The sequence below is a fragment of the Cyanistes caeruleus genome, chromosome 6, assembly GCF_971803275.1.
Source record: "Cyanistes caeruleus chromosome 6, bCyaCae1.hap1.1, whole genome shotgun sequence".
Taxonomy (NCBI): Eukaryota; Metazoa; Chordata; class Aves; order Passeriformes; family Paridae; genus Cyanistes; species Cyanistes caeruleus.
The window spans coordinates 25104420-25125700 of NC_141706.1; the positions used below are offsets into that span (position 1 = coordinate 25104420).

A 21281-nucleotide genomic window follows, 5' to 3' on the forward strand; every position below is an offset into this window, starting at 1 on the left:
TACCTTGGGGGGGGTGCTAAGCAGAAGTCATAAAAAGATGTTATTCAGAGTGCAGGAATTTAAAGAAGACCCAGAGCAGCCCCTCAAAAACAACTACAAAATACATGCTATAAAACTTCCTTCTCGTTACAATGACAATTACGAAAATTTAAAAATACATATGCTAGAGGCTTAATTTAAAAAAATAAAAAAAATCAAAAACATGAACATGGAATGAAGGAATCAACAGTTGAAACAATGCTTTAAGCTTTATTAACTTCTAATTAGGGGTTGTCCTCACTTTTTTTTCCAAAGAATAAAAGCTACAATAACTTTCAGAAATAGAGACTTATTTCAAGTTCAATGAAGTAGCAGGATCAATAAATGCAGGTTGTTGAAATACTAATTTTTAAGGCACAAAACCAAAATGTGACGTTATTTCTCCGAACTTTTTCAAAAGTATTTTTGCATCTGAATTTTCATTCCTCCTGCTGTGGCATTCAACAGGACTTGTAAATTGCAATGATTGTTCAGTAGCTGGGGTTTTTTTAACTCTCCTTTTCTTCTTGGGTGCATTTAACAGTTAAAAGTTCCTGCTTCCTTTGATATTTGTCAATCAGCTGAGGATCAGCACCCCCTTCTGGCTTCAGTAATGTGGGGTGAAAGCTGGAACTCCCATTATCATGTAAGAAACCTGTACAGGAGAAACAAGGAAAAGCAAGAATATTCTAAAACTTGTCATGACAAATAGGCAAAGGAATATTAATGCCACTACAGTAGCCCAACTTATCCAATTGTGGGGCTGAGGAGTAATTTTGCAATGGCTCTCATGGGCCATGAGGTAGCTCTGTGCAGGTGTGGCAGCCAGTGTTTCTTCATCACTGTAGGCAGTGGCAGCACCCCTAACACTGCTAAGGCAGAGACTTCATTGACAGCAAACCTCCTGTCCCACTGCTTCCTCCTCTAGGGTGGGCATAAAGGCTGAGAAGCCACATCCCTGTCTGTTCTGGGCTCACGCTGCCTGAGCAAGCATCTGTCATTAGTCTATCCTGTTTAATTACACCACTACTTTGGTCAAGAAATTCCTTTATAATCTCGGTACTGGTACCTTTAAACTTGTACTTTCCAACTCTGAAATGTTATGCTACCACTGCATTTTGCCATATCAAGCTGTACATTACTTATGTGAGAATTGTTTCAGGTATCCTTCACGTGAAGTACAGCCTGATCATGTTATCTATCGGCTTTAACTTCAAAAATTTCTTACAAAAACTTTCAAAACTGGTCATTGCTACAGTAGAAAACAGAAAGTCAATGTGATTTTGTGCATGAGGTAAACAGATGACACTTATCAGTGAAACTCAAACCAGCCAAGTCTGCTGAAAGAAAAAACCAAACCCTGTAAAACCCCCAGCCAATCCACCATATAAGTAATATTCCTGAGATGGTCTAAAATCAAATCTCATCCTGCAAGCAGAAGAACAAATGTGGATGTTCAGACATCTCTGTACAGATTAGCTCACTAGGCTCTGGCCTTTTTCAAGCCAAGTTCATTGGCTTTTCTGGAAATGCTCGATATTATTTTGTTTTAAAAAGAAATCACACTCCATGCTGTACACTCATACTAAATATGCAACAGATGTATCTAGCTATTAATACATGTATTTTTTGTTGCATTGTGTGGAAAAGGAGCACTATTTCAGGCATAGGTACAACTGCAGTGGTAACGGAGCAGACTGGGGGAAGATGAGCAATACTGAAGTTTCCTGAGTGGGAAAGCAGACTGATATGATGGTGTCATCTGTAGTCTCACCCTCCAAACAGATCATCCTTACAGATAAATTCACACCTGAATATAAATGCTGTTGACATTTACAAGATCCCATTTTCTCCTGATGGATGTTTTGAAGGATCTAACCCATGCTGCTTCATCTGCACTGCGATATCAAACAAGTAGTCATAACATTCACACCTAAAATAAATAGGGAAAAAATGCAATGTAAGTGAAGCTCAAGTCTTACCATGTTTTATGAAAATTAGTATTTTCCTTCCTTAAGATTTTATCACCAATGTGACAGTCTGACTGGACAGCTTTATTATTGTTTATTTCCAGTGCTGTGGAATGGAAAGTGACATTTTGCTACATAATATTGATTTGCTGCATTTCCTTCAGCAGATGAGGTAAACTCCAAAAATGGGACTAAGGAGGGATATACAAACAGTACTGGCAGGTGTCATATAAAAGCAGAGATTGCCTGCATGTTTCATATGAGGAGGGACTTGTTGACTTGCCTGAAAGGAAAACGCTGGCAACCCTACCAGCCAGCACTGATATGAAAGGAAAACCAAGAAACAGAATCATGGATGAATCCATTCCCAAAAGCTCCCTATAAATGCAGTGAGGCCTTAATATTCCGAATCATTGTCCATGGGCTGGAAACGTGCATAGCATTAAGTTCATCAAGATCTTGAGGCAAGAGATAGCATATTCCTGAATTGTACTCACATAGTTTTGGCTTTTTCCCATGTCTCTCCCCATACATAAACACCGTGACGTCTGACCAAGACAGCACAAGAGTCTGGGTATTTTTCCATTGCACGTGCCATTCTCTCCTTGAGATCCTTCTCTTCTGGTGTATTCTCAATAATAGGAACCACTAGTGTATCATCATACCTATAAAAAAAAGCCATGTTTGTGTATTTAAATAACCCCTGTGCTTGGATGTATGCAGCTTTTCCCTAAGAAAAAGATTATCCTCTGACTGTGTAAAACATTAAATCCTAAGCACTAGATTTTATGCTCTTCTCTTGTGAGTCATGCTGTAGCACAGAAATTCTCAGGAACATCTCTCACTCCCAAATACATATTACGCTGGCAATACCTGAGCTACACTTGAGGCACAAAAAGAAAACAACACTTTAATCTATTAGGTGTAGTTGTTTATTCCCATATCACTTTGTAGTTGGGACCCTTTACAACTTTTTCAAACTTTTCATCCTGTACTGGCATCATCTACAAGCTTTACCTCAGATTAAATTATTTGAAAGAATCATATCATGAAGAAGGAAATGGAGCTGTTTGCTGGAGAGCAGAAAAAAATTAATTTAGGTAGTCCAAAAAGCCCCTGGAAGATGGTCCTGCTAAAGCATATAAATAGAAGGTAGAGTCAACACATGAAAAATAAATTCTCCGTGATGGAGTCATTGGTGGGCTACATGTGATCTTAAGAGAGCCTGAGAACCCCAGTTCCAAAGACAAGATGATGCACGTTACTCAGTGGAACTTGCCTAAGAGTTTCTTGTGAAGGAGGACTGGGATATTTGGCATTGTTTGAACCTTAATTAACACTAGCAGAAACTTGTTTAAATAGTTTTAATAAGTCCCCAGTTCAGGTTCAGATTTATCATTGAGATCACATAGATATTTCATGAGTGGATGTTAGTAGTACCTTCTTTCATAAAACACAGAAAGAAAGCAGTGGTAAAAAAGCCCAACACCAACAGTTTGTATTTTAAATCAAATACTCGTAAGATAAAGTCTCATCCCTTACGGTTCTCAGTGCTGACACTTCCTCAAGGAAGGCTATAAAAATAAGTGAATGAAGAAAGTGAGAAGGTGGCATTAGAAACTCTACTTTGACTTTTATAAATTCTGATCGCTAAAATTACACTTGGAGTGTTTGTTATTAATGAGGCCAAATGAGCTAATGGACTGGCTTCCTAGGTTCTGCTTCCTGCTTGAGCTTGGAAGTTGCTATAAATACCATAACCTAACCAGGAACATAAGCTTTCTATCAAGAATTAAAATCTCAAAAATGTCAAGAAGACTCTGAATGAGCTAAATACTTGAGATCTCTTTTTTTAAAATTTAAATATAAGCAGCCTGCATTTAGTCAAACCTTGATGTAAAATACCTTGTGACAGTCTGACTTTCAAAGCTGTTTACTACTGATCTAATTCTCCTTCTATGGAAATCAAAGGTAAAACCAGTCTGGGATCACTGGAGTCATATTTAGGCCAATGTATACTACTGATTATTCTATCTGTAGCATTTTCCTGGACAGCTTCCAGAAAAGACATAACTAGAAACAACACGCAAACCCTTTTTTGAAAAGTGCCATTTTGTATTTTGAATCCAAGGTCCCATTTGTCTTTTGAACTCAATGGGAAGACTTGTGTGAGGCAAGCCAGTGGTATGGATGAACACTTACTTATGAGCCATATAACCTGGAGCTTTGATTTCTTGAGGTTTTTTTTTTCTGGTAAATTAGTAGAATGACACAGGAAAACTCGGAGGTATGGAACCGAATAAATACAATGTGTCCCGACTAACACTTAGGAGGGCTTCAGAGTACAAAATGCATATAAAAAATTGTTGTGGATTTTTTAAAAACCAGTATTGTTAGATAAATCAATACAAGGTCGTGTACTTTACCACATTAAAAATGCACATGCTAATGGTGACTTTCTGGTAAGAAAGTAAAGTTGGCAAGTCAACCAAAATGGAATAAAATATGTCTGGGCATAAAATCACATATGGCTTGCTCCCTTGCCAAAGGGCAATAGTTAGATACAAAAATTAACATCAAAAAGTGGAAAGAATTTAGCATTTCAATTTCTCATCTCCTTGTCACATGTTATATAAATGTTGTTTGCAGATCCCAATTCAACACTCTGTGGGTGGAGACCTCAAAACAAGCCATCACACATAATTTGGAATAACTCAGCACTTACCTCAGAGCTCATCCTTGAAAAGTAATAACATTATCTTTAATGAGCTGTTTATTCTGAATTTTCTTTCAAACTCTGTCAAGTAAATCTGAAATCCTCTACTCTCTTAACATGCCCTAAACTAGCACAGGCAGTGATACATGAAGTCCACCCAAATGTAGTTTGTACATGCTATCAATCCAGCCTGGTGTTGGCTGGCTCCAGTTTCAGCTGAATGTTGTGCAGATGTGGTAACATCTCAGGATATAGCTCTTTATTTGGCTTCTTCCTGTAGCTCAACAGACCACAGCAGCCTTGGCATTGCACGATTTTATCTCAGATCTCTTCCACAGGCTTCAGATCTTACAGAAAGCCAGTGGTGACTCATTCATTCCAGAGGTCTCTTCACTTCTTATTCCTAATACTTTATATTGTACACTTTCAAGTATATAACTCAAATTACTTGTATTTATATTACTGAAAAAAGATTATCAAATATCATGCCTCTGTTCCTAAATATAGAGAAGTACCTGTAATAGCCTCCTGAAGTACACTTCTGGATTCCTTTTATCATCTCCTGATGAGTAATAGAGAACTCACTCCCTGGGTAGAGAAGGGTAGCCATAACAGCAGCCTTGGAATGTGTATGGATCACTGCGCCTGCCCCTAAGAACAGAAAAAGAAAATCTAGAATTAATTTTAAAATGTGTCTACTAAGAAAATTTTATTCATATACTTGATTAATTATCTCTGATTAGGTATCTTAGCATATGGTGATCTGATGTATGAGACAAAAAAAAAATACAGCAACCTAAATGAAGGTATGAGGTAGTTTACTCACATAAAAGGGTTAATTATGGATTGTCTTAGGACACTTCTGTTAGCTTTTAGTTAGTGACAAATTCCAGGAGAGACACTACTTTGTAGAAATTCAAGCAGAAAGACTACTACATTTCTTTTCATACTGCAATGACTGAGACACTCTTTAATTTTATCAGAGTTCTGAGGTTATAAAGAATTCCCAAACTTATTTGTGAAATGAAAGTTTGAAGCCTTTTACTTTCTTTTCATGCTTTCTTCAATTACCTGCTGATTCTTTGTAAAAAACATTCATCATTATCTTATTGTGTCACAATGGAACATTAGGTAGACAGTAATTATAATCTACTTATAAAGATGCAATGCTGCTACTCCTTTAGTACACATGCAAACTGCTTGTGCAGGAAGACCAGAAGAGACTCCGTAAATCCTGTCTAAAATAAATATGTAAATTTTGAACAACAGCTCTCTATTACTGTCTACCTGCAAAAGAAAAGTTTCATACTGTTTTCACCTATTCCTATTTTGTAACTGTTAATCTTAGCCAATGGATGCAAAAGGATTTAAACTGTAATAGCTAAATTGGCAAAACTATGATATAAAACTGCTGTAATCCTGGGCTTCCCCTGCAACCTACAAATATTCTGCACTAAAAATCAGTGCTGAAAAGATGACCACAGGCATAGCTACAAGAGAAGATTAAATTCCAAGTGATACTGACAGGATGTTACTATGGATATCCCACTGCATATATACCTTTGCAAATGAATTCATTTTCACAGCTTCATGTTGTTCTCTGTAACTTCTATGGATAAGGAAAAATGTACTGAATAGAAATTTTGTGGATGTACACATACAGAGTTTCAGTCACTACTGAACTGCAAACATTGCTACATACCTCTCATAGTGTAGGCATTCATAAAAAGTGGTGTGCACTGGCTTCTCTTTAGTTTCTTGTGCAGTGGAGGACCACTGATGTCCTGTTCATTCATGTCACAAACAAACATATCTTCTGGCTGTAAGAAAGAAGAAATTATTTTGATCTGTGATATTTCATCTCAAATAGTTTTGTTTTCCCTCTAGGGAAACAAATACATACAAACCATATATTTAACACAGAATGTGATTTTAACTCTGCAAAAGGGCTGTAATGCTCCACATTTATTCCAGCTTCTAATAGTAGTTACCAACATTGTGTAACAGAAATTAATATTAGGTACTCTTTTTCCTCAGACTGGTGTCATGCAGTTATTTGTAAAAATGCAATTTTCTCATAAAGGAGATAGTGTAGTTCAGTAATAACAACAGATCAAAAGGTAAAGTAGTAACTGACTCGAAATAAGAAATGTAGATGTACTTTTCCTTCCCTACTTAAAAGAACCAACAAATGACATGAGTTAAAAATAATATATTTAACTTGTAGAACTATTTCTTTGTAAAGTTTGCTTTTAGTAGCCTTACATTAAATGTTACCTTTGCATCAATTATCAATTCATAATAGTACAAAGAATTGTTCAGGACAGTAATAAAATTTTAATGTTATTTTAAAAATCAGCAGAAAATACAATTGCAGGAGATCTCCTCACTGACTGTGCTTAATCCTCTGTTACTGCGAGCCCAGACCAGACCATTGTGGTTATCTTACATACCTTTGCCTGCCTTACTTCTCCACATCCCCAGCAAACACTGCTGTGAGACCCCAAGTTTCTACCAGTACAGAAATTCCTTTCACTCCTCACTGTATGTATCCTCAGATTTATGAGATGACAAATCTTTCCAAGTATTACTCTATTCTGGGAGAGGGAGTCCTGCAGTCATAAAATAGGTATCATTTACTGTTCTTCCCTCCTCTTACATTTTGGGATTTTTTGGAAAACAGACAGACAAGGTCACCCTTTCATGGGGAGAGCCCAGTTATTTACTAAGAATATCAAGACAAATATTTGCAATCACTCAAACGAAAATAAGCAGCGATGAGGTGTTAGTGTCTGTTTCGGTGGGTAACTTGAAACCATAGCCAGACAGGTACAGCTAGCCAAGCCTGACAGAGAATAAAGCTGGACTCCCCAGCTCCACTCTCACACTGCTTTATGTTAACTTAAAGCAAGGAGAACATCAAGACTAATATACACTGGCCACTGAAACAAATACTGGCTTGCTAAGATAGTGGAGAAATCATCAGCTGTTTCAGTAATGTAGTCAACAGTATAACAAGTTTGTAACTTCATGTAAGGAAAAATGAAATTCTGAACAAAGGCATTTCCATCCATCTCAAGATGAGCACCGAGGTAAAAGTACAGTTTAACACACCTGTATTCTCTCCTTTTGGACTCCTGAAGGAGCGATGTAGATTTCATCCCTAGGAAAAGTTGCAGATGAGAAAAGTCAGTAAACACAGCTGGGCAATGACTGTTCCACTGCACAGGCATTTGAGCTCTTGAGCCACTGAAAAGGAAACAGCAAATCTAGGCCCTCACAATTAAAAAACTTTCTTGCTCTTTCCATACATTGACAGGTAAATAATTTTCAATATAGAACCGAATTGTACAAGGACAAATAAATCTCAATCTTGCAAGGGTGCAAAACCCTGCTTTCAACCTGACAGATATCTGAAACACATTTAAGTGCAGCCTTATTTTTCCAACAAAGAAAAACAGCCTCTCCCTGCAGTAACTGAAACTCAAATTCTTAGAATTCAGAATGAAAATTAAATGAGAAATTGCAAGCAGATACTGATCTGTGACAAGTGACAAAACCATTACATAAAAATCCATAAACTATCTATAAACAGTAATAATTATCTGCAATGTTCAACACTGTAAATACTTTCTTTTTTAACTGCAGGTTAAGTTCCTAGCGCAGTTCCATGTTTGTGTTGATAAAGAGATAGCACTAATTCAGTGTGATTAAATGACTGAAATTTAAGCAGAAGTGCATCACTTCTTGCAAGGACTACATGAACAAAAAACCGTAAAAACTGATTGAAACTAAAATGATTTCAAGAAGGTACTGCATTATTTTCATTATTAGCACAAAAACCCCAACTAGATTCTGTCTCTGAATTGCAATCACTACTTGGCTACAGCAGTCACGTTCTAAATCCAGGAGCAGAGAGACATCTAGTGAATAATTAACCAAGTTACAGATACATCTCCTATGGACCATGGGATGTTTCTATTTCTGGACAAGAGTATTGGAGCTGGTCTGGAGCACAAGTCTTGTGAGGAGCAGCTGAGAGAGCTGGGGGTGTTTAGCCTGGAGAAAAGGAGGCTCAGGGAATACCTCATTGTCCTCTACAACTGCCTGAAAGGAGGGTGTAGCCAGGTGAGTTGGTGTCTTCTCCCAGGTAACCAGCAACAGGACAAGAGGAAATTATGTAAATTTGCATCAGGGCAGGTTTAAATTGGCTATTAGGAAAAATTCACTGAAAGTGTTACCAAGCATTAGAATGGGCCCAGGAAAGCAGTTAGCTCACCATCTCTAGAAGTTTTTAAAAGACATTTAGGCAAGGTGCTTAGGAATGCAGTTTTTTAGTGGAAAACTTGGCAGTGGTAGGTTTATGGTTGGACACTCTATGGTATTAAGGACTTTTATGAATCTAAACAATTCTGCTATTTTAATTCTTCCAAAAAGAAAACTCTTAAGATGATGTACTATTCGTAGCACTAAAATGTCTGTGAAGCACAGAAAAAAGTGGCTTTATCATATTTGTAATTTTTGACATTCATGAATTAACAAAGCCAGCATTGCATTAATTTAGTCTTGATTTATTTGCATGAGCAAGATGAGAAATTAAGTGGTAAATTCAGTCGCTTATGACAGACACATAGTTTTTCTTAAACTAGATTTTTTTCTTTTTTAGAACTTCACCAGAAAGAGAAAATCTGATGACAAAATAAAGTCTTCAAATACAAGATACCTCACAAAGAATTCTAATCCATTTTTAATATGCTATGCCACGTCCAAATTGACTTTTTTTTCCCTTGATAGTTGATATGAACTGCACAGTGAGTAAGGCTGATTAAGATTAGCTGGTAAAAGAATTGTTATATTTGAATCAAATTTCAACTGTTCTTTTACATTTTCCTTTCTAACAATGCCAAGTAAACAAGCTATGGAACTACTGATGAAAACTGTATTACTTTATTAGTGCATTCTCTGGTAATGCCATTTGCCTTGCCACAACCAACAAGAGTTGCACTGGAATGACAAAGAAAATGGGCTACACTTAGCTGCTGATGACAAACTAATGCTAGAAAGATCTTCCCATAGACAACTTTAAAAACAAGAATTTACCCTCTTTTCATTCATCTCACTATTACTGTTGTTGCTTTGTTTGCAAAATCAAGCAAGGAGGTGAAATGACCTGCACAAAGTCCAAACAGCACAAGTATGAGCATTTAGGGTTTTTTATTTTTTTACATATATATGTATGTATGTGAATATATGTATCTAATTAAAATACATATTTGAAGAGCAATTGCTGTTCATGCATGCATGCAAGTGTATACCAGAAAAACGAGAGGTCAGATACTTTCAAGATTGTGTCACAACCACCTTGTGACTGGGTACAGAATTGCAGGCACTGTGCAAGGCTTTTTGCAGAATGAGGACTTATCTTTTTTTTTCAGTGGCCACTGAGAGGAGCTCTGTTTCCACTAAAAGGATTGGGGGTTATGAATAGGCAGGAGACAAGCAAATTAAAACACAAAGTGGTTCTTCTTCGTAGGAGACACACACCAAAAATTGTTGCTGTTACCTGTCGTGCTTTACATAGATGCAAAGTATTTGTCTCCTTAGAAATTAACCTCAGTAGGACAGTAATTTCCTTCTCAGAGGAAATATCTGCCCCGGAAAATGTCCAGGGTGAGATTGATCTTATTTAACCACAGGCATTTGAAAGCTGTGTGCCTGATGTAACCCAGTCTAAATTCCATAGTCAATGAAATGAAGAAGGGGAAACACATTGCTCTTTAAAGACAATTCATCTGCTTTAATCAGGGGTAGGAAAAGGATGGGATAAGGTCACTCTGAAGTTGTCTCTCTCCATTGAAGGGTCTACAATGATTAATTCAAACTATTCACCTCCCTCCTATATGGTTAAATTTGACATACTGCTCATTTCCCCCTCCAACGTCTTGCTCACTCTCGACTTGCAAATATTTCCCATGGAACTGAAATGCCCTCACCAACTACTAAACACAGCCAGCCTCTCTCTCACCACAATATTATTTCTCTTTCATCATTACTTACCCATGTTTCAAGCTGATTCCTCCACCAGTTCCTGTTACCCAACCTAAATCATAAAACAGTCTACAAAGCTCTGGGATAAGATTCCTTGGATGTAACCCATCCTAAAAAAAATTAAATAAATTAAAAACCATCAGAAACACCTCAAACCTAAGAATTCAAGCTCTCAAAGTGAGTTTAAAGGACTTTAAAGTACTTTCATACTGCAGCAAAAGGGTCTAATTTATGCTAATGAACTTCAGTTACAAAATAATTGCTTACTTACACAATGCCCTTTATGCTCTGCCAGGGACATCATACCTTGAAACAAACAAAACCCCCAAATAAGGTGCATGTCTGACTATTCTTCACAGGAAAGGTCTCATCTAAAATTTATTTGAGTGCAGTGGCCTGTAAATATTACACCATCAGGATCATGTTAAGGACTATTGCACAAAAAAGGGAAAATAAATGCATCTGACATTATCCATTTTTAAAAGCTTGACTAATAGTTTTCCTATTAAATCAGTTTTTCTGTAGGTTTATTTTGCTTGATTTCCAAATTTTAGTAGAACAGACTTTATTAGTCAATATATATTTTTAAACAGCACTCAAAAATATCACAGAAAATATTTGAAATTTATTTTATGAACTTTACATTCCTACATTTTTACAACACAAAGTTACTTTACATGCAGTTTAGTCAGAAGGCAAAGTCTTTAGGAGGAAAAAATAATCTTGTATTTTTTCCATATTCCATTGTTTATTACATTAATACCTGTATCTATGTATAAAACTGCTGCTCTTATGGTGTGCTTTTTTTATAGGATTTTTTTTTTTTATTGCAACAATAGGAAGCTTTAAAAGTTTTTTTCTAAAATGACAAATGATTAGCTGCTATACTGCTCATGTCAGTCATTAATGTCCATCAAATAACATTTCCAAGAAATGTTTCTGTAGCAGCAAGAATCCACATTAGGGGAGAATATTTTGTCAACACCCACAGAACAGAGAGAACCAAAGCAAAAGCAGCATACAGCAAAAACAGGTGGTGTTGGACTTGCAGAACTAAGGGTGGGGAGGCAGTGGTTCTGAGGCAGGAGACTGAGCAGGTAATTTACTGGAGATGGCAGTCTGAGGCACATTTGACAATGTCTGGAATCTCCTGCTCTAACCTCATCTTTACAACCTCTAATGACAGTAAGTCATAAGATTTGTTCTCTCTTACCAAAGATCATGGACATGCAGAAGATGGTCTTCCCTTTCACCTCAGTGATGATGTTTTATCTATTATGACAACTCAATGTACTACTCTATTTATTTTTTTTTTGCTTTGTTTTGTTTTGTTTATGATAAACTAGATTCTTTCCCCCTTTCCTGACAGGCCACATTATCTAGGCTGCTGATACCTCTCATCTCCCTGCAGTCAGTTCTTGCTGTTTTTGAAGCTTGGGCTGGTCTCTCCACCAGTGTCACATACAAACTGGAGAGGTGTTCTGAGCCTTGTCCAGGCGATGCCTCCATGTGTTTACTGTGTTTGATCAAGCACTGCACCGCCAGCTCATGCTCTGGTTGTGATGATACATAAAACCCCAATCAAACACCAGTGCAAAAAAAAAAAAAAAATCAGAAGAAAACTAAATCACAAAACAAATCTAAACAACCCCAGTTAACATAAAAAGAGCTGTGAGTACTGCAGATTCAGCCAGACTCAGGCAGACTGACAGCTGGCAACATCCTGGAAATTGTACTATATTTTATAACATGCTTATATAGGAGCATATAACAGTTAGGGCTGGAAGAGACCTTTGGAAAAAATCCAGTGCAATCCCCCTGCCAAGGCAGGGTCATCAAGAGCAGGTGACACATGAAAGCCTCCAGCTGGGTTTGAAATGTTTCCAGAGGGGGGACTCCACGACTCCCTTGGGCGGCCTATTCCAGTGCTCTGCCAGCCTCAACGTAAAGAAGTTCTTTCTGGAGTTGAGGTGGAACTTGTGCTTTGGCTTGTGAACATTACTCCCGGAGTGCTGGACACTGAGTCTGCCTGGATCTTGCTGGCTGAATTTCCCCCTGGCCGCCAGGGCACACTGCCAGCTCATAGCCAACTTGCCATCCACCAGTACTCCCAGGGCCTCCCTGCTAATTAGCGACTGCGAAGCTGCTGGCTAATTACCCGGGTTCCAGAACAGCCTCACCCCGCGATGGCGGGGAGCTCTCGGAGCGGTGGCGGGGCCCCGCCGCCCCCCGGCCCTCGTTACCTGCGCCGCGTCCCCGCCGGCGCCCGCCATGGCGTGACCAGCGCGGGGTCCTTGCTCGGGGGCTTCTTGGGGGGGCCGCGCGGGCGCCTGCGGAGCGCTGGGCATCCCCGGCCGTGGCACTGACCCGAGCCCCGGCGGGAGGGATGGAGAGACCGCTGCCCTCCCCCGGGCCGGGAGCCGGCAGCGACCGGAGCGGATGCGGGTGCGCCCCGGGGACGAACAGGCAGGGCGGGCGCGGGTGCCCGTGCTGTTGCACTTGCCCGTGCCTGGGGCGATCGAGGCGGCCGGTCACACGGCAGGTGCTGCGGGAGGGGCAGGCGGGGGGGCTCGCTCAGGGGCGTGCCTGGTTATTTCTGCTCAGGCAGTCAGCGGGGCAGCCCCGACGCGGTCGGGGGGCGGGGGGCAAGATGGCGGCGTCCCTGTGGCTGAGCGGCGGCGGGGAGCGGCTGCTGCGGCTGCTGCGGGCCGGGCGCTCGGCGCTGGGCGCGGGGCTCTCCCTGCCCGCCCGGGCAGGATGGAGGCACCTGCACGGCACCCTGGAGCTGCTGGGTGAGTGGCGGGAGGGTGCCCCGCTCTAGGGGTGTCTGCGGGGACCTGCGGCGGAGAAAGGGTTGAGGGTTGTTGCGGTGTGTTGACCCTGGCTCGATGTCAGGCACTCGCCAAATTCCCTCTACAGCTCCCCTCCGCAACTGGGCAGGGGAGAAAGTTCATATATTGAGATAAGGACAGGGAGAGACCACTGGTCGATTACTGTCACGGCAGAGCAGATTCGATTTAGGGATATTAATTGAGTTTATTGCCAATCAAAATCAGAGCAGGATAATGCGAAGGTGGGGGGGGAAACCCCGCAAATCACCTTTCCTTCAGCCTGCTCCACCTCCTCCCTTCCAGCGGCGTAGGGAGACGGGAATGAGGGTCAGTTCATCCCAGGTTGTTAATGCCGCTGCCCAGGGACAGGGCTCGGAGTCCTTCCCCTGGTCCCGGGGAGACAGTCCTGCAGGAGCCTCTCCAGCCTGCATCCTGCCCAAGGGCTGCAGTTCTTCACGAGCTGGGCGAGAAGTCAGGGCTGTGCCGGCGGTGGGAGCTGTGCGTGCCCGGTGTTCCCTGGCTGTGCTGGGCAGGAACTGAGCAGGGAGCTATGGGGAGGGGGCTGAGAGCACCTGGGTGTGTCTGCCTTGGTCTCGCAGGTACCGAGAGCGCATCGACGTGTGTGGGGGCTGATAGGAGAAAACTCGGAGAGATGTGACAATTAATTAAAGGTCTAGAAAGCAATAAATAGAAATCTAGAGAGGAAAATAAATTAAGCCTTCAAATACGAAAATACGTTGTTGTGGATAAGGAAAAATTTTTCACCATTGAAAACGAGTGTGTTTTCTCAGTGGAAGTATAGCTAAGCACTGAAAAAGGCTTTTATATTTGGTTCTTTTGGTCTGTTTGGCAAGTCCACCACATTTCTGCCATCTTACTCTCCTAGTAATGTTTCAAGTAACTGGAGAAGGGTGTGTGATGTGTCTTTTATGTAAGTCTATTTGTTTTTTTAATGGAAAAATAGAGTTTATTTATTGCATATCTAGCATCCTTTCCTACACAGTCAAGGTGTGACGTTTTGTGAACAATCTTTCAAGATGTGTTTTTCAGGAGTTTGTTGTTACACAATTATCAGGCGGATCATTTACCCTTCCATGTTTTCCTTTAAGAGATGTGGGAAGAGTTACAGATCCTGAAATGAAATGTGATCTTTCCCTACTTGCTCTGTAAGTTACAACTTGTAAAATGTTTAAACAATGATCAGGTGCATTGTTAGGAGGTCCTGGTGTGATGCTGAGCATGAAATACCTGAACTCTTTGAGGCTTAAGTGCACTTGCAAAAAAGTGAGCTTTCATTAACCTCCTGTAATGAAACTCAGTAGTAGTTCAGAGACAATTTAATCATTGTGGTTTAGACCTCAACATTCCCTTCTTTCCAGCATTGGTTGCCTTTACTGCTTTGCAGTATGAAATTTTTTTCCTTTGTAAAACCTTCTGTGTGTGATATAGGGAAGCCGATCCCTTTCTTGAAATAAATGTTACTTGTTTCCAAATTTTGTTAGAAAAGGTTTGCTTCTTTCTAAATATAATAGTATGCAAATATAATACAATGCAGGATAAGCTACTCCTAAATTGATCTTATTATTTAACTCCTTAAATAACTCTTGTCTACAGTCCTTCCAAACAATCTATTGTGTTTTTTATGTTGAGAGTACTTAATATATAGCTGGAGTTAAATTTCTAAATTTGGATATGCAAATGCCTAAAATCTTTTAATTCCTTACAGTAAGGTTTAAAGTGTTAGGGTGGATAGATGACACCTATAACTCATTCAGGCTTTCCTCATTCAACTCTCCTAGTGTCCTTACAGCTTTTCAAGGTGGTTTCTATTTTGGTGACACCATTTTTTAAACTTTATTGTTACCTCTAAAATTAAAGACAAGAAGTCATAACTTCTCTGGTAAAATACAGCTCATTTGGGCATAAAGCTCACTCTTGGTTCTTAGCTTGACAATGTAAATTTAAGCAAATTTAATTTTAGCATTAGTTTTATTTATCTGCTTTTCTGTTTCTGAAAAAGCCACTATTTGAAGTTTTGGTTCATGTAGATCTAGTTTTTCATGTCACATGAAATTTTTGTTTCTTTCTGTGTTTCTGTCCTTGTTTGTGGTGCTGGTAGAGGAAAAGTTGTTTTGTGTAATTAAAACAGTTCAGAATGGAATTCCTAGTTTGTTTGTTATGGAAAAAGAGACAATAGAAAGACTAGAATGACTTCTTTATGTTAGAGGTGTGTAAATTTTTTTGGTTTTAATGTTTCATAACATTATCATTGGTGTTAAGTTGCAGTGCATTTTTCAATTCTCTGCTGACTACAGAGCGTGTGTAGGAAGTTACGAAATATCTCTCTGGTGGGACAGGGTAAATATGCCTTGAATCCCTTCATGGATAGGGAAGGCAGCAGAAATGTTCCCAGATTCAACTTGACAGTTAAAACTTGTCACCAAGAACAAATTCTCTTGGATACTCAGAGAGCAGTCTTTAAATAGCAGTCTCTTTTTCATGTGAAGTTTTTTTGGGTTCTTTTTAAGTCTTCTTCCTTTATATTCAGATAATTTATGTGTAATAATGCAGTTGCTGTTGATAGAAGTAAAAATCACTGGGTGGTGACTAGAAGTTCAGAAGTTTTGCTTGCTTGTGGTTCTGAATTCTAATATGTCCATGAGCTTAGTCTTTGAGATTCTCTGCAAATTGCCAGAACTTTTTGTTGACCCCCAATTGCAAAGCAGCAATGTTTACTTCCCAAGGTGCTTTTGAGGGCTGCCTGTACAGTGCAACTAGCTTACATAAACACAGTGATTCCTTTTATTGTCTCCTTTTTTAATTAATGAGGGCAAATAATATTTGGTGAAGGCAATTCTACACTGTAAGGTTGCTTTTCTTTGAGGAGGCACATTTAAGGAGGTTAAAGCACTTTGAGTACTTCTAGCACTTTGAGGAGGTTTTTGTATGTGTTTAGTCATTAGCTAAAAAACAACAGCTTTGAAAGGCTGTTGTGCTGGTGTTCTTGTGTATCTTGTGCTGAACAAGGCTCTTAATTGCAACAGCACTGAACTCTGAGCATGGGTCTCTCTGGGCATAAGCATTAAATGGATGCACAAGGTCCGGTCTTCTACTTTGTATCCAGTTTTATTTATTTGTTCAATTCATGGATACTTGCTGCTGGAGCTCCTCTTCTGACTTGATGAAAGGACCAGAATGGATTGTATGTTCTGTGGTAGTTGCTCATAACATTGAAGGGAAAATGTTGCAGTGTCACAAATTTGTTGCTCAGTTTTGTATGTGCCAAATATGAAGCATATTCTGGGAAATGGATCAAGTAGCTCTTTATGAAAGAGAAATGTGAGCCACCATGTTTAAAAATCAATTTTTTCCTCATTAAAAACGTGGATTATTTTCACTTTTTAAAGTGAGGTCTGTCCACTAGTTCTCAATAATCCTAGATATTTGTGGTATATGACTTCAAAATAATGTTTTGATTGTCAAAGTCAGACTTGTCAAGTTAGGCTAATGAAACTGAGAACACTTCTTCGCATCCTGTAATGTATCATAATGTATAATGTTTTCTACTTGCTGTTATTAAGAAATTATTTTTGAGTAAATATGTATAGTATAATTATTATATGAGATAATAATCTATTATATTTATATATATAATCTATTATAATAATAGATTGTTAACTCATACTTTAGTTTTTCAGTCATACTACAAAACTTTATTTGGTAAATGAACACAGGTAAGCATTCACATACATAACATAGTTCATTTTTCTGTATATCAGTCCTAAACGAAAAGTTGCAAGAAACTTTTTTAAAGAATTGCATGGAGGTAATTCAGATGAGAACTATGAGTGTTACAAGGAACATTGTCTGGATACATTTCTAAACATGACAGTCATGAGTAATATTAAACTGAAATTACCATGGAAAGACTGAGACAAAAATTGTGTATTTGCTCATGCAGTGTTCTGGGAACATCAACCATGCAATTGAGCTCATTTCCACAAAACTCAAGGGTTTTGGGTTGTGTGATTCTGATTGTGTTGCTTACTTGGGGGCTTTAGGGAATAACTAACTCACTTTCTGTTCTTGGTGCATTTTAAAATGTCAGGATCATTGATGGCTGCTTAGGTCATTAGAGGTTTGCTACAATGTTTCCATTTCACATTTTTAAAAAAATTATGGAGTGGTTTGGCTTGGAAGGGACTTTTAAAGGTCATCTAGTCCATCGCCCCTGCAATGAGCAGGGACATCTTCAAATACCAGGTTGCTCAGAACCCCATCCAACCTGGCCTTGAATGCTCCCAGTGGCTAGGCATCCACCACCACTCTAGGCAGCCCATTTCTGTGTTTCACCTCTGTCATTGTAAAACTCTTCTTACATCCAGTCTAACTCCTCTCAATTCAAACCATTCCAATGCTATTGGCCCAATTAAGAGGTTGGTCCCCATCTCTCTTAAAAGCCCCCTTTAGTAACTATAGAAAGACTGCAGTAAGGTCTCCCTGGAACCTTCTCTTCTCCAGACTGTGCAGCTCCAATTCTCGTGATGTTTCTTCATACAATAGGTGCTCTCTCCCTCACCATTTTTGTGGCTGTCCTCTGGATCCCCTCTAACACATCCATATCTTTCCTATGCTGAGGATTCAGGAGCTAGATGCATTTCTCCAGGTGGGATCTCACCAGAGCAGAGTAGAGAAGCAGAATCACCACCCTTGAGGTGCTTGCCTTGCTGATTTTTACATGTCCCAGCCTTTTGGGCTGTGAGCCACAACCTGCTGCATGACAGCTTTTCATCTGCCAGTGCCTCTAAGAGACTTGTCACCAGTTTCCATTGAGATGATGACCACTACCCTCTGGATCCAACCCTTTCCTCACCCACAAAAGTCTACCCATCAAATCCTTATTTCATCAATTTACAGAGAACAGTGTTGTAAGTCCAGAGAGGTGGCATCCATAGCCCTTCTTTGTTCACTGGTGTAGCCATTGTATCATATAAAGCCACGAGGTTGGTCAGGCGGGACTTGCCCTTGGTGAAGCTGTTCTGGTGTCCTTAATCACTTCTCTGTTCTCCATGTGCCTTAGCACAGCTTCTGGGAAAAAAAAAAATGGGCAAGGAAAAAAACTAAAAGAATTTTGAGCTGAAAAGCAGATAATTAGGAAAAAAATGAAAAATTATTAACTTCTAAGTTTTGATTTTTTTAGCTGTTTCTGACTACTCCAAGCAATACAGCAACTAGGAGAAATGTGGCGTTGTTTCCTATTGAATGATAACAATCCTTATTGCTGGGTATTAGAGAAAAGGGAATATGGAACAGAAATGAACCTTGCCAATATACAATGTATACAATGTACCTTCTATGTGTTTATTTCTGTTCCGTAACTGAACACAAGTTCAGATATAATAGTTCAAGAGAGAGCCTCAAAAATCAGGTACTGGAAAGCTGCTTTTACAAAATTCATCTAAAAAGATGCTTCTTTTTTTTGCCTCATGACTATATTTAAAAGTCTAGAAAGGTAGTCTCTCTCATATTAATGTCAGAATACTCCTTTGGTATAGAGGATGAGATGACAAGAGGTGCAATTTGCTGTGAGGCTAAGGACTGTGCTGTATCCTATGCTCTGCACTCAGAAGAATCCCACTAGCATGGCACACAGTCACTGTTACACAGTGCTGCTTCTGCATGAGTTTATGAACCAAATGAAGTTACTGAAACTTGAAATCACGCAATTTCTGCAAAGTAGATATAATTTTCTAGTAAAAAGGATAAATAAACATTAAAAAAGTTTATCAGTGGAAGAGGTATATCATCAGTGTCTGGAATATTAGGATCACAAAGGCTTTATTAATTTAAAAGATCTGCTTTAATCTGGAAAAAAATCCACAGCCTGAGTCAAGGAGGAGAAGGATGACAGGAGAAAGGAGGATGTAGTACTTTTGGTGGATTCCAAGATGATCAACAAAACTTCAGGTCTGGGAATTCAAGGTTTTTTAATTTCCATTTTTCTTTTAATGTGCCTTTTTTTCCTTTGAGCTCTTTGGTGGGCATGATGTATATAAGCTTAAATGAGAAAAAATGAGCATCATAGTGAATCTTTTGTTCAATTATCTTTCAGATACTTGCACTTTTACTTGAATTTCTCAGTTAAGCAGTTAACTGAGAAAAAAATTATACTGAAAAAGTATTCAGTTGAGATAACCACGTTCTTGTTTTGCAGGTACACCTGGTATTAAAGTTCTTATGCCTGCACTTTCTCCAACAATGGAAGAAGGAAACATTGTGAAATGGTTAAAAAAGGAAGGTAAGACAGAATTTTCTGTGGTTACATTTTCCATAATTTTTCAGCCAAGTAAATCTATCCTGTAAAAATAAGGTAATTCTTCCTGGTTATAGATGAGTATTTTGAAGAAAAATGTTTGGTGTATGGATGATGTCATCATGAACTATACCTGCTTTTAAATTGTTCATTCTTGAAATGTTTTCTTGCTTAATTGTCTTCCAAAGGTTGCATATTTTCAAAAAATTTCCATCAGGCTGTTCCAGGGTGTGAGTGTTTGTGCTGTTTTTAATTCCCAGTGTTGTCAGGCTGCTTAGTAGCTTTTGAAGTCTGAGAGCCATTGGCTTTGGCAGGGTCTCTCTTTCATTATTCTGCTGTGTTATGGAATACCATGAAAGATATGATATTTTTGAATATCTTTTAAAATATCTTATTTATAGTCTGCAGTTAAAACCAAGGGAAATTTAAATTACTTTCATAACCCTGGTACCAATTTTTTAGGGAATTTTTTCCCTAAAAGAGCCCAAACTGAAAACCAACCTAGTCATCCAAACAAAGCCTGAACTGTTTGCTCTGGCAGCTGTGTGCTTCTGTTGAAATCTTTTGGAGCAACTGGATAAAATGTCTGTCAAGTTTTGTCTTCAAGGTAGGTTGTATGTAAATGAAAAATGATCTGTAGAAGAGTCAGCAGTTCCTGTTCTGTCAGGAGACTTTTGTCCTGTGTACTTCTACCCTGTCGCTTCTTCAGTTTAACATGAAACCTAAATTTTGACTGTAGTTTTGGTTTCCAAGCAGCTGTTCATTGATATAGGATGCATTGCAGGGTTTTGGATAGCAGTAGGAATATTGTTCACAGGCATTTTTAGATTTCCTAAAGAGATGATTACATCTGGAGAAAAGAAAATACCTTAAAGCTCATTATCTTTGACAGACTCAATTTGGGTAGCTAAATATGTTTTGACTATTGTGCCTAGATAAGCCTTTTCCTTTGGCTTATCCTTTTAAATGCTGATACAGCTTCCATTGTTGTATTACTGGAGAACTTTGGTTTTCCTACATTTTGAATACATTTTGAGAGGTGGCTGGAAGACAGCTTCTTGCTCCGGTAGTGGACTTGGCCTTTTGCTCATGAAACTTTTAGTGAGAATTTCTGCAGGATTTACTGGGAACAATTCAGGAATTTGTATATTAAAAAAATTGCACCAATGTTCTTGAAACTTGAAGCTTCAGTTAATCAAGTCCAAGATGATGCAGAGAGGAAAGAATGATCCAAAGTCCTTTTTATATTCTTTAGTTATTAGTAATTGTAAAACATTGAATGTCAACAGTAGCTTGTTTTACAGTAATTATAGCATTCAAAATTTCAAGAGAAAGAAAAGAGAACATGGTAGGAGTTGAAGTAGATTCCACTTTGCTCCCCAACA

The 21281-nt window shown here is 38.9% G+C and overlaps 2 protein-coding genes across 8 annotated transcripts in view; one reads left to right on the forward strand and one right to left on the reverse strand.

The window, feature by feature from the left end:
* Positions 1-229: 229 nt before the first annotated feature.
* On the reverse strand, positions 230-13301 carry APIP (APAF1 interacting protein). 5 transcript variants are annotated; one of them, XM_086891733.1, is made up of 10 exons: positions 12996-13058; positions 12147-12305; positions 11024-11058; positions 10762-10862; positions 7819-7867; positions 6407-6524; positions 5220-5355; positions 2486-2653; positions 1829-1951; positions 230-673 (listed from the first exon to the last, which is right to left on the reverse strand). In XM_086891733.1, exons 2-9 carry the CDS (start codon positions 12259-12261, stop codon positions 1852-1854), a joined length of 822 nt encoding a protein of 273 aa, XP_086747859.1. In that variant the 5' UTR covers positions 12262-12305; positions 12996-13058; the 3' UTR covers positions 230-673; positions 1829-1851. The 5 variants fall into 5 exon arrangements, with proteins under 5 accessions (XP_086747859.1, XP_086747856.1, XP_086747858.1 ...); XM_086891730.1 differs by having other exon boundaries at positions 12911-13040; XM_086891732.1 differs by lacking the exon at positions 12147-12305 and having other exon boundaries at positions 12996-13015.
* Positions 13054-21281, forward strand: part of PDHX (pyruvate dehydrogenase complex component X) — a 34455-nt gene continuing 26227 nt past the window's right edge. Inside the window, exons 1-2 of one of the 3 annotated variants that reach the window (XM_086891728.1) lie at positions 13054-13197; positions 19798-19881. In XM_086891728.1, the coding sequence (XP_086747854.1) occupies positions 19821-19881 (61 nt within the window). In that variant the 5' untranslated portion in view covers positions 13054-13197; positions 19798-19820. Of the gene's footprint in view, positions 13198-13360; positions 13545-14620; positions 14750-19797; positions 19882-21281 lie in introns of those variants that run through there. The other 2 variants (XM_023927902.2, XM_086891729.1) reach the window with 2 other exon arrangements.